This window comes from Octopus bimaculoides, chromosome 7 (assembly GCF_046866305.1).
Source record: "Octopus bimaculoides isolate indiv1 chromosome 7, ASM4686630v1, whole genome shotgun sequence".
NCBI classification, from domain to species: domain Eukaryota; kingdom Metazoa; phylum Mollusca; class Cephalopoda; order Octopoda; family Octopodidae; genus Octopus; species Octopus bimaculoides.
Genome location: NC_142934.1, coordinates 47,206,782 through 47,223,536, shown reverse-complemented (window position 1 = coordinate 47,223,536; position 16,755 = coordinate 47,206,782). Strand labels below are relative to the sequence as shown.

The following is a 16,755-nucleotide window of genomic DNA, read 5'->3' as shown; positions in this document are numbered from 1 at the left end:
TATCATGTAGCTTCAAGATTTCGATGATGCAGTTATTTTTAAGAATGACACAGGTTTGGTGTGAGAAGCCAAATCTGACCAATTTGAACATAAAACCAGTAGAATATTTCAGCCAGATATGGCCAGTTTAAATGCTAAAGGGCTATTATATTTTGATAACACTTTTTGTTCATTTGACACTGCATTTTTAAATTCTCTTTTTACTATTGATTTTTATCAACATTAATTTAGGCTTATTAATTACATTAATAATTAATAATTTAGGCTTTAGTTATATGTAATAAGTTTGCTGAGATTGTTGGATTTTCTCGTTTGTAATCCCTTGGTATTGTGTCTAAACAATATGGTCAAGCTGATGTAAAGAAAAGGTTAGCACCCAGCATCATTCTCTGTAACGCTAAAACAAAAAGATATTTATTCTTGGAAATTGCCAGACATGGAGCTCTGACCTTTTTACTGGCTATGTGTTACCTATTCACTTAACCTGCTTTATACTTTGTTAAAAATTGGCCCTGGAAGTTGTTCAATATAATGACACTAGTAATTCCAAAGTTTGATCTCCAGAGATGTGTATGTATGTGGCAGTACCAGCAATATATAACTCTGGACTCTTGTTGAGCCTTTATATTTTGTGAGGGAACTGTTTAAATGTAATATGTATTTATGATGTTGAAGGAAACTAGGAATTGTTTTAAGCAGTTAACAGATGGACCAGCAAATTGAAAAAAAAAAAAATAAATAACCACAGCCCCAATTCACTGCTCAAATCCCACAAATCAAAAAGACTCAATTTGCTGATCCATCTGTTAACTGCTTAAAACAATTTCTAGTCTCCTTCAACATCATAAATACATATTACATTTAAACAGTTCCCTCACAAAATATAAGTATATAGAAAATTTTCTTATAAAATATGGTGAAGATTTAAATATGTAGGCAAATTCAAATATTAAAGCATGTTATTAATTTTAACACAGGGAAAACGTGTAGTTGACAGTGATGGCGTGGAAGGAATGAATGACTTCTTTGCTGAAAATACGATGTTGCAATCTGAGAATGAGAAACTGCGGCAACGGTTGAAGGCAATGACTAAGACAGTTGATGGCCTCAGAGAGCGGAACATACAGCTAGCAACTGAAAATAACCTATTCAAGCAAAGTAACTCAGGTAAGAAATCTTCCTTTGTCAATTTTCCTTAATCATTTACTTTTTCACAAATATGAATTATTTGTTTTACTTTCGGCAGACATTAATTTATACTAAGTTTGAATGCATAAATTCTCATCATTTAACATCCAACTTCCATGCTGGTATGGGTTGGATGGTCCAACAGAATCTAATGTGATAGAAGTCCTGTGTGGTGCTCCAGTATTTGCTGTAACTCGTGGCTTCTGTGGCTAGATACCTTCCCTAACACCAACCACTTTACAGAATGTATTTGGTGATTTTTTTTTTTTTTTTTTTTTTTGTCGGGAGGCAACAACACTAGTGAGGTTGCCACATAACTTGCAAAACTAAATGACCTCCCTGATGGAGTGGGAGTATAGTAAAGAGAGAGACACAGCTTTATGTTAGGTGTTGAGAAATTAAAATATGAAAGAAGGCCAGGGACAAGTTTCTTGCTGAATAGGAGATACTTGGCTACTTCACATTATATAAAGGTGTGTGGGAGTGATAATGGTGGTGGTAATGAGGTGTGTGCCTTTAAAGTACAAATGTCAGTGAAATACTAAATGAATAAAAGAACGTGTGTGTGTGTGTGTGTGTGTGTATAATCTTTGTGTGTGTTATCCTGTTGCTTTCTTCCCACTCCCCTTTTATATATTACCACCTACCACCTCCTCTTAGGCTCACACCTATTTTCCTTACATTCTTCAAAAGTGAGATTCACCAATGTCCATGCCTCCATCCATATTCACCTTTCTTGGCATTCATTTTTATCCTCATCTCTATCTTCTGTCATTCACCTTTCACACTCTTGACAACTTACCCACCTGGCCATCCTCGACACTCAGACCCTATTCTCCTTTTATTCACGTTGTACCTTCAGGGTGCACCCTGACTCTTCTTCTCCATCTTTTCTACCTTTCTTGCTGAGTTATGACACCTGTCCCTCTATCATACTTTAGCCTATCAGCATTTGGCACAAAGCTACCCCTAACAATATTACACCTGCAATATCCCTACTAACACTTTTACAACTATTTTAGTTCTCAGTATATCACATGTGTATGTGCGTGTATGCGTGCTATATGTCTATAGCATTCCCTTTCTCGTATTCTCAACACTAGCATCTTTCTTCCAGTAAACACTTTACTCTCGCTTTTTGCATCTCCCTTCAGCTAATTATTTAACTCTATAATGAAGTTTTCTTACTTCTCACTGTTACTGCATTACCCTTTGCTAAACACCATCCTCTTTCGCCGTCTATCTCTCTGTCTGTCTCTGAGTTTGTCTCTCTCTTTCTTTTAACTTCATAGCATAGCATATGTATGCACACTGTTAAATATCAAAGTTGTTTGTTAATTTGGTGGAGTAGATTTAAACCATCACTCTGTTTAACTCCACCAGCTGGTCCAAGTTACAAACATTTGGGCCATGTCTCCAGACTGAGCATCCCTTCCTTCTTCGCACTAGTCTTGTCCCTAAAATATATTATGAAGCATTGTATTCTCTCCTCTGGCTGTCATATTTTTTTTTAAATTGCTTATGAATGTTTAAAGATCAGTAGTGTTGCTGAAATAGATCACCTGGCTAAATGTCTTATAGAATTTAGTTTCATTCAATAATGTTCTGCATCCAAATATTGTTGAGGTCAGTTTTTGCTTTTCATCTCTAGAATTACTGAAACAATTTCTAATGGAATATTGGAATTGATGTAATCAGGTATCAAACTTCTAGATAGCCAGCTCATCTCAAACAACACCTCTAGTTCTATGATAACATCTGAGATCACACTTTTGGTCCTATCATACAAAAACCAGTCACTTTCAATACCAACCCATTCAAAACCATACCAGATTTTATCCTACAAAACCACCTCATCTTAGTGTTCATATTTCATTTTAAATATTCAACCATAATTTTATGGAAGAACATTCTTTGTTATAAACAGCAGTTTAATAATATTAAAGTTGACCATTTTACCAAAACCTTCCAAATTTTTCAATATTTTCAAGAGCACTAAACATTAAACTATGATCATGAAGGAATTTGTAATAATACATGATAGGGGAAGCATATAGTAATAGTGGTTATTCACAACTTGGTGTGTTCTACCTTGTCTATGAATATGTCTGTGATCATACCAGAACCTGTTGTTTTAATATATATTAATTAGTACTCCTCACATATATTTCTTCTCTTTTAGAACCTTTGAACAATGAACAACTAACAACTGTGATACAAAATTATACTAAAGAAACAGAGTCACTTCGGTATGTATAACAAAACAAGTTATTTTTTTTATATAATCATATCTGCTACAATTGATGTAACTGATTAGAAAATGTGAGCAACATATACTGTAATATTTACAGGCAAATTATTTTTAATAGGAATTTATTCTGTAATCAATATTGACAGTTCTTTGCAATATTGATGTAAGACTACGAACTGGCAAAATCGTTAGTATGTTGGGCAAAATGCTTAATAGCATTTCATCCATCCTTATCTTCTGAGTTCAAATTCCACTATTGTTCATTAGACCAGGGGAAATAATACCTTGCTTGAAAACAAAGGTTGGCACCATGAAGAACATCCAGCTGTAGAAAAATCTGCCTTAGTAAAGTCTTTTCTGACCCATTTAATCATGGGAAAGTGGATGTTGAAACAATATGGTATAAACTTGTCCCTGAATCAGCCTTCATTGACACATCACTTATAATAATAATAATAATAATAATAATAATATCAAAATTTGGCACAAGGCCAACAATTTTAGGGAAAGGGGCTCGTCAGTTACATTGACCCCAGTGCTGTCCTCCTTTCAGGGTCAATAAAATAAGATTTCATCGACTCTGAAAGGAGGAAAGGCAAAATTGACCTGGGCAGAATTTGAATTTAAAACGTTAAGACAGACAAAATACTGCTAAGCAATTTGTCTAGCATACAAATGTTCTCTTAGCTTACCACCTTAATGATAATAATAATAATAATGCTGATGACAAGCTTTCTATATGATTTTGAATTTTCTGCAGTTATTGAAAAATTCTGTTTAAATTTTCCATTTATATTTTGACTATTATATGTATCTATAGTATTTTATATGTGTGTTTCAGTTTAGTTCTTATTGTCTTTCTTTATTTGAAGTACAATACTGTACAATTGTTTCCCTCTTTTTCACAGTGCTAAATTAGCAGAAGCAGAGTCTAGATGTAAAATTGCACAGAATTCTGCTTCTCGAGCTCAGTCTCGGCTTGCTCTTAGCCCACGTGTTCCAATGTCTTCCTCTCTTACTGAAGTACCCAACAGTCCCGAGATAAACAATTATGATCTGCTGAAAGAGGCTAATGAAGATTTACGAAGCCTCAAAGAAAAGATAAAATACCGCACAGGAGGAGATGGTCAAGAGTAAGTAAAAAACTTGCTTAAATTGTCTTTTTATCTAAGATGTAATCAGCATTAACAAGTCCTCTTGACTAGGAACATTATCATTCTAGATTTTTAATTAATCTCCTGTACCACCTAGCTGTCTCCCTCTCTCTCTTTTCTTGGCTTTCTGTTCCCACTCCAAAGTTACATCTCTCGCCCTTCAACTCTTAGTTCTCTGTATCTCCCCGCACTTCCTATTTATGTGCCTGTCTCCCCTCACCTTCATGTCTGTCATTCTTTCTCATTCTGTCTCTATCTCTCTGTCCACCTTCTTATTATGTTCCCCCCCCCCCCAACCTTTCTTTTGCTATTATTTATAATATTATGTATTTGTACCTACTGCAATGAGAAGCCACAAATTAATGTTGTGATGAATGTTCAATGTATTTGAGATACAAATTGAGGTGCATAATCATGTAGTTCTGGGTCTGATCCTGTTCTAAGATCCTTCTAAGACAAGCATCTCTTACTGAAGTCTCAAAGTGGCTCAAGTCTTGTAAGTGGAACTTAATAAATAGAAACTAGAGGACCATCAGAATGACTGTACTTGCCTATTTGGTTTTGGGCTTTGTGTCTGCTCAGCTTAATACCACCACCATCACCTGACCCTCGAGTGCCTTAAGCAGGGTGCGATTCTGATGATACACTACATCCTATTTCAACAAACAACTGCCTGGTTTCTCTGTGCTTCACCAAATCTGGCTGCCATATAAAATCACTGGTCCTACCATTCTTTCTGTAATGTATCTTCATAGATATATTATTGCATTGTTAATGCAGGATGTATGCTTGATGAAGTGTTGTTAGCTGATTAGAAGTTTTGCTAAACCCACTGTTTACTAATGGTTTGAAGAAAACCTGGCATAAGATTGAAGACTGAACCAAACTCACACAGTAAATTATTTGGTTCTGTTATAAAGAAGAATGCTATAACATAACATCCAGTACACACTGTAGTGGTTGGCATTAGGTAGGGCATCCAACTGTAGAAACTTTGCTGACTAGACACTAGGAGCACAATGCAGTTCGTAGGCCCATTGGATCCTGTCAAGCTAGTAAATCCATGCCAGCATGGAACATGGATGTTAAACGGTGATAATGATCTTTTTTTTTTTGTTTTTAGGATTGAGAAATTTTGTCATAAATTTGTAACGAGCTTTAGAGAAAAGTTGAATCACTACCACATGCAATTAGTTGTAGTGAGAGCCATAGAGATTCTGATATCATGGATTCACCAAATTTTATATAAGTTGCTAAAACTGAATTTTGAGAAAAGAATTCTGTAATGCCCAAAAAATATCTAGACTGGTTGCTCAAGTAACTCATTAAACTTAGTATGATATAAAAGACAAAACAAAAAACTGATTTTTTTTCTTTTTTTCTGATATTAGTTATTGTCTATAATATGAGATTTTTTTATATACTTTGTTTTTAGAAGTGACAAAGAAAATATCTGTGAAGGAAATATCCAGCTGAAAAACAACTGTGGTGATGTTCCCTGTGATCCATTATTGTCAGACATCACTGGAGAAGTATTTGAAGAATTTTATGCTGGAGAGGTCAGTTTGAAATATAATTATTTAAGAGTGTAAGATTTAAATTTTGATAATACAGTAAAGTGGTGTTGTAGATGTGCGACAAAAGGATTTTTGATAATTAATACCATTATTTTTATTATTATGGTGACAAGATGGTAGAATCGTTAGTGCTCTGAGAAAAATGCTTAGCATTTTGTCCCATTTTACGTTCTGAGTTCAAATTCTGCTGTGGTTAACTTTTCCTTTCATCCTTTCAGGGTCAATAAAGTACCAGTTGAGTACTGGGGTTGATGTGATCGACTGCCCCCCTCCCCACACAATCCAGGCCTTGTGCCTATAGTAGAAAGGATGATTATCATCATCAAGGTGACAGTAAGCTGGCAGAATTGCTTGCTTGCCAGACAAAATGCTTACTGATAGTTCATCTGTCTTTATGTTCTCAGTTTAAATTCCACTGAGGTTGATTTTGTCTGGAATTAATGTTATTGGGTAGTCCCCACCCCTAAAATTGCAGGCCTTGTGCCTATAGTAGAGAGGATTATTGTATTTATTCTAAATAGATGTGAATATAATAGTGTAGGTGTATGCATACTGTTTCATTTTCAGCACAATCTTAGATCATACCACTTACTAAACAAATATAAATTTTTCTCTCTATAAGCAAGAGTTTTAAAAAAATTATTCTATTTTTTTTTAATGTTTTATATCTCCTCACACCCAGCCTTGTATTGGTTTTTATCATTTGCTGAAGCAATTACCTTTCCAGAGATATACACTTTCTACTGCGAGGTCATTAGTCTAACATCTTAACTTACGCCATTGGTAGAAAATGGAAGATACGATCACTGTCTTTGAAAAGAAATTATATTAAATTCTTTAGAATGCAATAACATAGGAAGGTTCTGAGTTTTTGCATAATTGGAATGATAGAAAATGACTCCAAGAAACTTATTTAAATAATGAACTTGGCACTGAACTTTTTATTGTTTGTATTGATAAAATGTTTTATGCTTTCTCTATTCAGGAAATGGTTGAAGAGGATTCTGAATGCTTTGATTTCAACACTGATGACACTGATGAAGAAGAAGGTTTGTTAACAATTGCTAAAACTTCTATTAGTATTCATCTTTTACGTAGATCTAATATTAACCATTTTGTATTGTCACTTTTTGTCAGGGAATATTTCAGCCTGACTTATTATTGTAACTTTCTGTTATTTGAAAAAACTTCAAAAGTATTAAAATTTCAAATCAAAAGTGAACTCATTTGATATATAAACACTCATCCCACTACTCGATATTTTAATGGCATTACATTAAAATTAATTCAAAAGTGATTAGTTTTCATCAATTATACATATAAAATATATTATCAGATGTTGTAAGAAGTATAAAAGTACACTCACCCTGACTGTTCTGTTTTCATGTCATTACATTGAAATTGGTTCAGAAGTGATTAGTCTTGGTCAGTTATATATATATGATGTATTATCAAATGTTGTCAAAGGTTATAAACTTTGCTAGTTTCACCAGATGTCACTTTACTCATTCAAAGTATCTTCATAAATAGTTTCTCTGTAACTTTACACAATATAAATAGATCTTAGAATTTCCAACAATTAGCTTTCAGTTGTTTATTCAAAAGAATGATCATGATCATTGAATTAGCATGTAAGTGGTTGTGTATTCTACAGGCACGAGTACCCTTATTGTTGTTCTCAGGTGGCATCTGTGTGGTACAGTGTGAAAAAGTTGGGCTGTTGAATTAGAGATGCAGTCCATCTGACAGGCTTATGGACAGTTTCCTTTTATCCCATTTTACTCACAAACTATGACTTGACCTGTGGATATGAAAAATAATGCTTGCCTAAGATGCCACATTGTGGGACGAAATCTGAGGCTCTGTGATTGTAAATCTAACTTAACCATTTGGTTATATTGTTTCTACATCTTACAAAGAAATACAACTATTAGTAAATTCCTGTGTTTTGAATAGTTCTCTTGGAATATTCAACATGAACCCTTGGATGTGCAAACATGTGTACATGCATAAGTTCTTGGACATAAATAATGTATTTAACTTCTGATATTTTCTAATATCTAATTTTTTTGATATTAATAACAATTTTAATAGTTGTTGTTTCTATAAGCTTATAGTTTAAGCTGAAATTAAAATTTTCAGTTATATGATGTTGAACTATATATAATCAATACTTAATTTTAAATGTATTTTCCTAAGAATGACAATTTCAGCTGAGGTTTTGTCACAAATTTCAGTTTGAAAGATGAGATATTCATAAATCAAAATAATGGTAAACTGTTTCATATTTGAATTCCAATCAAACAACATAAAGATGCTATTTGTGAAATTAAGAATTTCTTTATTTCTTTTTTTTTTAAATTTCAACTCTAGTCTGTTTTTATACATACTTCAAAAAAAAAAATTGTTCTCCATAAAATTAAAGCAAAACTTCACCAATGCAAAATTTATTGGCTTTAATTAAATTTATGGGATATTTATTAATATTTGTAAAATAATTTGAAGTATTGGTGGTTTTTACTAATATAAGAAACATTTTAATGTAGTAATGAAAATACTGGGTGAAAACATTTAGAATTTCCATATGTCTAAAAACATTGTTATTAAAGTTGTCTTTAAATGATTGAAAAAAAAATCCTTAAAACATCTTTTTTAGACTTAAGTTCTTCTGACATAGGTAAGTTAATTCTTTCTGTGTGATTTAGTTGTGTTCATTGTTGGTTATGTTGTTATCTCATATTTTAGTTGTGCAGAAATCTTTCATTGGCTTAGAGTCAATGTTACCTTCTCGCACCTTTCTACTTGCACTAGTAACCTCATTAGTCCTGTGTCAGTTTAAATGTCAGTTTACACCTTTATATTTATTTTACATTGCTTCAACAAATGAATGTTTTCTTTGTATACCTTTTTTAAATTGCCTGGCATGACAGGAACCTCTCTACACATAATTGTGTCTGTGTGCTTGTGTGCACACACTGTATCTACTTATGTAAGAGTTGACCTCCGTCTTGAACACAAAAATTTAGAAGTTTCCATATATCATGTGAAAATTGACCCAGTTTGTTCATAGATTAGAGTTCAACATTTATAAATTGAGGATTTATCTCATCTGTCAATGTTACAATGTAGAAATGAATTTTCTGGGGATGTTAGCCCAAATTCGATATGTTTGATAGTATTAAGTTAAAACTAATGGTTGTTTTTAAGAGAAAATTCAGCCAAAAGAGAAATTTCAAAAAGGAAATATCATCCATGTTCATCCAGAAGGGTGGATGTACAAAATTATGGAAGTTTGGAATTTACAACCTGGTAGAGTATGGAAAAATAAAAATCTTTTCCTGTATTGAACTAATTTAGGGCACACCTAGTGAAGAATGTTAACCTCAGTTTGCAAAACATTGACATAATTCTAATTTTTAGTGGACTTAGAATTGTTTTTCAAGCGTTAGATATTAATATCAATAAACTATTTAAGGAAATAATGAGAATCTAGTGAAATGATAACAGGATGTGATGATGAAGAAAAAATGTATATGAAAAGAGACAGTATGTGGGCCCTGTTTTGTGAATGGATCATTGATCCATGGAAGGAATTAAAAAAATAATGTAACAGAGAAAGTGGGAGACCCTAATCCAGCTATGAAAAAAATGTTCTTAGGGGAGGCTGTTGATAGCATGGAGAGTAGTGTTCTACTTCTATATGATTTAGAAATTTTAGTCTCTAAAGCAACATTGAATCAAAAATGCAACACTGATATCCTGTAGCTGGTGAGTCTGATTTGAACCACCAGTGTGAAAATGCAGTTGGAGAGATGTGATGCAAAACGCATCAAACAGGTGAACACATCAGCAGTTAAACATGCTGATGGCCAAGTAAGTATTGAATATTGCACTTTATTGCAGTAGGTTAGTGATAATATACAATAATTATGAGATGTAAATTGATTTCACTAAGCTGTCTGATTTGTGTAATAGACATGAGAGAAAGAGAAAGAGTAAATATTCATGAGCTACATGGCCTTATTTATACTTGGTTATTTAGATCTGTGTTTTGATGCATGAAATAAGTATTTCATGCTTTTGTGTTTTTTTTCTTTATATTCATTTTGAGATCATATGGATTTCTACTACTTGATATATATTAGATTCTAGCATGAATTTCAACCCCTCAAAAGTATTATCCATAAATTTAACCATAAGAATGAATTATTGATACTAACATCTAATGTTTCAAAAACACTTCTAAGTCCACTGAGAATTATAGCTGTCAATGTTTTGTGATCTGAGGTTAACATTCTTCTCTAGGAGTGAAGTCTGATACAGGAAAGCTTTTTTCTTCCATATTCCATTTGACTTTCTGTAGGCTTATTGGTGTCATTGACATGGTTGCTATCGTTTGAATTCCCATAGGTTGGAAAATGCTGGTTGTAATATTGAATATGGGGAGCCAGTCGGTAGTCGTACCAGTCTGGTGGGGTTTGTCAGTTGACTGAGTAGGGTGTGTGTGTATATGTATATAAATGGTGTGTGTGTGTGGGTGGGTGGGTGGGGGTTGGGCGTGGGGGCGCGCGCGCTGCAGGTTCTTGCCGGTTGATTGCAGACAAATGGAGGTACCATTTTTTAAATTAAAGTTTTTTTTATAATTACGTCATCCCCAGAACTTAATTAGTACTTTGAGCTTCGCAAAAGTTGGGCTCTGATCATGAAGTGTTATAACTGAATACTGATTTGATAGTGTCTGCTAATTTCAGCCCAAATGTTTATGTATGCTTGTGTCACTGTATGCTTATATTTGTGTTTGTGTTCTTATACTGCAACCTATCTCTGTCTGCTTATCTCTGTGGCCTTTTCTTTGCAGAATAGAACAATAAAATTGTTAGTTGCAGATATTTATGCATTGAGCAGTGATTATATTTCACTGCTGGAATTTGTTTCAAGTTTTAAAACGGAAATATATGCTTATTTTTTTAAAGTGGATCCAACCACACACACACACACACACACACACACACACACATGGCACTAAATCAGAGCAGCTGCATCTCCTCATTAGGTTCTGGATCCTTTGGATCAATTTAAGCTTTCATTAGCTTAATTTAAGGATACATGTATTTTTTTCTTCAATATTTCATTAGTGTGCAATAAATATTTGATTTAAAACACATTTCCACCAATGTTTGAAATGAATCTGGTAAAAACTTGTATATTATTCTTGTCGTCAATCAAAGAACTATGTAAATGACCAATACTTACTTCTGGTTCCTGTAATATTTAATAATTTCCCTTTATTTTGCTCTGAATAGAATATTGATTTATTTCAGAAAAAACTTTATATTCTTACATTTCAATGTAATGTGACTTACTCATCATATACTATTAATCATCTGCTGTAGGATTTGAACATACAGCATAACCTGACACCTACTCAGATCATGCTTATACTAGTGTACCATCAGATACTTTCCCTTGGTGAAAGAAGTATAATCTTATGTTTAAATATCAAATCAATTACAACATTGAAAATGCATATTGGCCATTCAAAAACATACAGACTGCAGTGGAATCACATCTGTGGCTATGTCACAGTTGGTGCAATAAAAATTTTGACACCAAATAACAAATGTTTAAGTGAAATTAACAGTTGTTATGTGCTTTTCATTGGTTATGTCTTCCATGTTGAAATCATTTTAGTTTCAACACATGGCCTCAGATCAAATCACTTGCCTAGCAGGATTACCTCTAAAATAAATATTAAATGTTCTACAAAAACCAGGTTGCTGGATATTTTCACTTAATGTGTTAATCTGTTTGTATAAACCATTAAATGAAACTGATTTCAGTCAACACAGATTTTGCAGTAAATTTGATTCTGTCAAAAATGTTTCATTGCTATACTTAACGTTGCTCCAAACTAACTTTAATTTAAAACCCATGCACATGCACAGAGCTGAAGCCACATGTTGCTTGCTTTAATGTTGAGTTCAAATCCAGCCAGTACCATTCCACTGAGTGTTGCTATGTCAGTTCACTAGTGGTAGTCATTGTTAGGAATGGTGCAATGTTATAGTATAAGAAACATTTGGCTATTCCAGATAGAAACTCTTGCAATATATTTTGAAAAATAAATTGCAATTTGAATTTTTAATTTGTAGCTTGTTGTTTGGCTCGACTTCCATCTTACATTGTGATATGTTATTAAAAAAACATGATTAGCTTCTTATACTCCAATATCAATACACGTAATTAGAAATTTTTAAATTACTTTAAGCCAGACTTGATTATTATAAGCACGTCTATAAAACAAGTCCGTTTAATTGGCTATTAAGCTAACTTATGCTACACTTAATTAAATTAATGAACTGGATCAATATTTTGGGATTATTTCATAATCATAGAATAATTTAACATGTTATTTCAATTAAAAATGTAAAAATTTCTAATTAAAACAGTAGGTGTGGCTTGCAGGAGATTTAATTGCTATTTCTAGTAGGTTTGGCTAGAGACAGTGGTTTTAAACTCGGCAATGTGATAGGGCAACCATTTTAGTGATGAAACCAGCAGTACCTGATGCAAAACCTGAATGTAAAATAGTAACTCTTATAACATCTGTGTCTCAATCTGCACTTCATATGGTTTTGTTTTTTTAATGTCACTGATATGTTATAAGATGATATTAAAATGTTTGAATCAATTGTGAAACTTTCTTAATGTCATTCCCCTCTAAGGATTATTATTATTAAAGAAAGTGGTAAGCTGGCAGAATTGTTAATATGCCAGGCAAACTGCTTCAGCATTTCTTAAGGCATTATGTCCTGAGTTCAAATTACATTGAGGTCAACATTGCTGTTCATCTTTTGGGGGTCGACAAAATAAATACTTGTTGAAAATTGGGATCATTGAGGTCAGGCCTTGTACTTACAGTAAAAAGAATTATTATTCCGCCAAGGTCGACTTTCCCTTTCATCCTTTCAAGGTTGATAAAATGAGTACCAGTTGAGCACTAGGGTTGATGTAATCGACTACCCCATCACCCCAAATTTCAAGCCTTGTGCCTATAGTAGAAGTGATTATTATTATCACTATTATTATTATTGCAGTAGATTGGCAGAATTGTTAGAGCAGTGGAGAAAATGCCTCATGACATTTGTCTAAGCTCTTTACATTCTGAGATCAAATCATGTTGTTGCCTTTCAGCCCTTTGGGAGTTGATAAAGTACCTGTGATGTTTTCAACTGACCATCTCCCTTAAAAGTGACAGGACTTGTGTTTATGTTAGAAATGAGTATTATAGATTTCTCTTTTGGGGTGGCGAGCTGGCAGATTTATTAGAATATTGCATTGAAGAAATGTTTTGTAGTATTTGTCCAGCTCTTTGGATTGAATTTTAATCCTGCTGAGCTCACCTTTACCTTTCATCCTTCTGAGAATAAATAAAATAAAGTCAAATACTGAAGTCATTAATATTATAAAGTACCACTCAAATATTGGTGTTTTGATTAATTGCCTTCTCAGAATTGCTGGCCGTGTGTCTAAATTGGAAGTGATTATTATTAACATCAGTTTCATATTTTGGCAGAAGGCCAGCAATTTTGGGGGAGGAGGTAAGCTGATTACATTGACACCTACCACCCCCAATGTGGAACTGGTACTTATTTTATCAACCCCTGAAAGGCAAAGTCGACTTTGTGGAATTTGAACTCAGAACGTAAGGACAGACCAAATGCCACTAAGCATTTTGCCTGATGTGCTAATGATTCTGTGAGTTCACTGCCTTTGATATTTTTAATACTGCCAGGTTGAGTAATTATTTCTTAGTTTATAAGTATTGTCCACTTTGCAAGTGATGAACAGTTTTTAAAGTTATTAACATTGTGATGTTGCTGGGCCTTTAGATTTACTTTATGCCACATTACTAACTACAACATCTCTTAATTCAAGTTTCCTTTAATTTGAATTACATCTAATTGGGTTGGAATAGATTTTTTTTGTTGTTGCTTTTGTTTTATTTAGATGGCTGAATTGAATTATGGAATTCAAATAATATATGCTGCTGACATTTCTAAAGTGCTGTGACTTTTATATGTCAGTTGTGACCTGTTTTAGTGTCCTAATACATTTTTGTACCTGATACTGGCACAACAGATGTTACATGTTAAAAACAAAATCAAAGTGTTCCTTATATCTTACATAATGATATTAGTTTCAGCTGCTAGCTCTTTTATATAATAATTTTGAAGAATATTGAAAGCTATTTGAACTATTCTCAATAAGAAAACAAGCATTTAGTTGACTATCATTGTTAACACTGAGTTAAGTGGATGTATACAATTCTTCCACCTTGACTTGCTGTTAATGATCAATTTATGATAATTAATCTGTTTTTGCTTACGTGTTCATTCTTTTATCGTTTCTGAAATCAATTATGTATTCTTAATATTTAGGCTAGCTGTTCTCAAACTTTTCTCACCTATCTTTTAGTAAGAAAAAATAATTTATATACTTCCTCATCCCATAAACTGATTTGTTAGTGGGAAGGGGAATTTGTAAGTGTGCACTTTAAATCTACTTTTTTTAATTGAATTTTCCTGCTTGCTTTCAGTGTTCTTGTTTTCCCTTTGTTCATCCACATGCCCACCTACTAGCTATATGTCAGTATCACTTAAGAGATATACCATATGACATTCTGTGACCTATTGGTTAAGATTAAAATATATTTCAATATAGTTTTCTCTTACTTTCTCCTTTTTCACTCTCACTCCTCATGCTCTGCATGTGTTTCTCTTTGTCATGCTTGTCGATAGCTTTTTGTTTTTTACCCTATTTTATAAGTAAGAATTGTTATTATAACTTTCCTGTATAACAAAAAACTCCAAGTTATAGTCAACCCTTTTAGTTTAGCTGAAAATGAAATATTAAAGTAAATTTCACTTAGATTTTGGTCTTTGTATTTCTTTGTGCTTGAGGAAGACACCATTAGCATTTTTCAGTGAAGACAATTTTTAGGAATTTATTTAGCAGCTGTGAATGCTGAATAACCTTTCATCATTTAAACTGGCCTCATCTAGCCGAAGTATTCTACCCATTTTATGTTCAAGCTGGCCAGATTCAGCCCTCTCACGCCTACCCTACAATGTCATTCAAAAAAGAAACATTCACATCGTCAAAATTTTGTAGCTATGAGATAACGAGTGCATGATTGATTCAAAACAATGTGAATAACTAAGCATTACACCAGCTAAAGGGTTAAATGTTAAATTAATTTAGATCTTCAGGAATTTTGATAAGTAAGGTCAATATTAATATTAGTTAGGCATTAAGCTGGTAGAATCGTTAACATGCCAGACAAAATGCTTCGCAGCATTTTGTCTGTCTTTATATCGTTCTGAGTTCAAATTCTGCCATGGCCAACTTTACTTTTTATCCTTTTGGTGTTGATAAAATAAGTACCTGCTAAGCACTGGGGGGGGGGGGGGGTCAATGTAATTGACTCCCTGCCCCAAACATGCTGACCCTGTGCCAAAATTTGGAAGCAATATTAGTTATTGGAAATTAAAAGTGATGGATTGAACAGAAATTTTTTTTTTTTTTTTTGCTTTTATTGATTCTCAATAAGTAATTGCACTGGATTATATTGCTGTGCACTAAATGGCTTATGGCTTATATAGCTCAGCAGTAAAAATAAATACAGTTTAGAAACCAAAACCAAATATTAAGGCAATTTCATTTTAATAGTTAAAACTGCACTGATGTCCTGGTACAAAGATTTCACAAAACCACTCTTGAAATACAGACTTTCAAAATAGAACCAGACTCAAGAAACACACACACACACACACACACACTCACACACACACTCTCTCTCTCTTACGTACACAACAACACCTTTAGCAACTGTCTTACTACGTTACACACCCCAATTGTAGCACTAATATTTTCACAAATACCATTGTTAGATACTTCAGTGCCCTTGACACTTAGCTTTCAGATTGTGTTCAGATAATACACAGTAACATAATATCATCACAATTAATTTCACATTGTATCCATAATAATCCACATCAACACCATCTTCTACAGCACTTTCCTAGATAACACCACCTTCTCCCCACATGCTCTACAACCCTTTTACAGTCACCCTTACCTTTCTTTGGTTTGCCTACCAATTCCCTTTGAAATGCATTTATATGCTAATATAAGAAGCAACAATGCTTTTATGAACTTCATGAGTTCCACTGAGAAACAGAATCCAGATTTTCCAGAATTCTATAGTACCACAGTCATAACATAGACATTGCAGTAAATACATTCAACCAAATAGTTATAGATTCATCTCATCATAACAAAATATAATTGAAGTTATATATCAGAAATAACCAATATCATACAACCCAGAAACTGGTATCAAAAGGTGCCTGGACTAGTTATGTTTAATAAAAGATAACTTATTTACCTAAGTTTTAACATCAACTCCTTCGAAATAGTCATCTTGCGCATCAATACACTGGTCTCAGCATTCCTGCCACTTTTGGAATCCGGCCTGGAAGTCGTTTTCTGTAAGCAAGGCAAGAAACTTCTGCAATTCGCT

At 33.3% G+C, this 16,755-nt stretch overlaps 1 protein-coding gene across 15 annotated transcripts in view; it reads left to right on the top strand.

The window, feature by feature from the left end:
- LOC106873190 (kinesin-like protein KIF21A) overlaps window positions 1-16,755 on the top strand; it is a 194,750-nt gene that overhangs the window by 100,833 nt on the left and 77,162 nt on the right. For 9 of the 15 annotated variants that reach the window (XM_089355272.1, XM_052969483.2, XM_089355269.1 and 6 more), the window contains exons 11-16: window positions 978-1,167; window positions 3,371-3,437; window positions 4,348-4,572; window positions 6,029-6,152; window positions 7,156-7,219; window positions 8,827-8,847. In XM_089355272.1, coding sequence (XP_089211398.1) covers window positions 978-1,167; window positions 3,371-3,437; window positions 4,348-4,572; window positions 6,029-6,152; window positions 7,156-7,219; window positions 8,827-8,847 — 691 coding nt within the window. The remainder of the gene's footprint in view (window positions 1-977; window positions 1,168-3,370; window positions 3,438-4,347; window positions 4,573-6,028; window positions 6,153-7,155; window positions 7,220-8,826; window positions 8,848-16,755) is intronic. The other 6 variants (XM_052969489.2, XM_089355273.1, XM_089355278.1 and 3 more) reach the window with 1 other exon arrangement.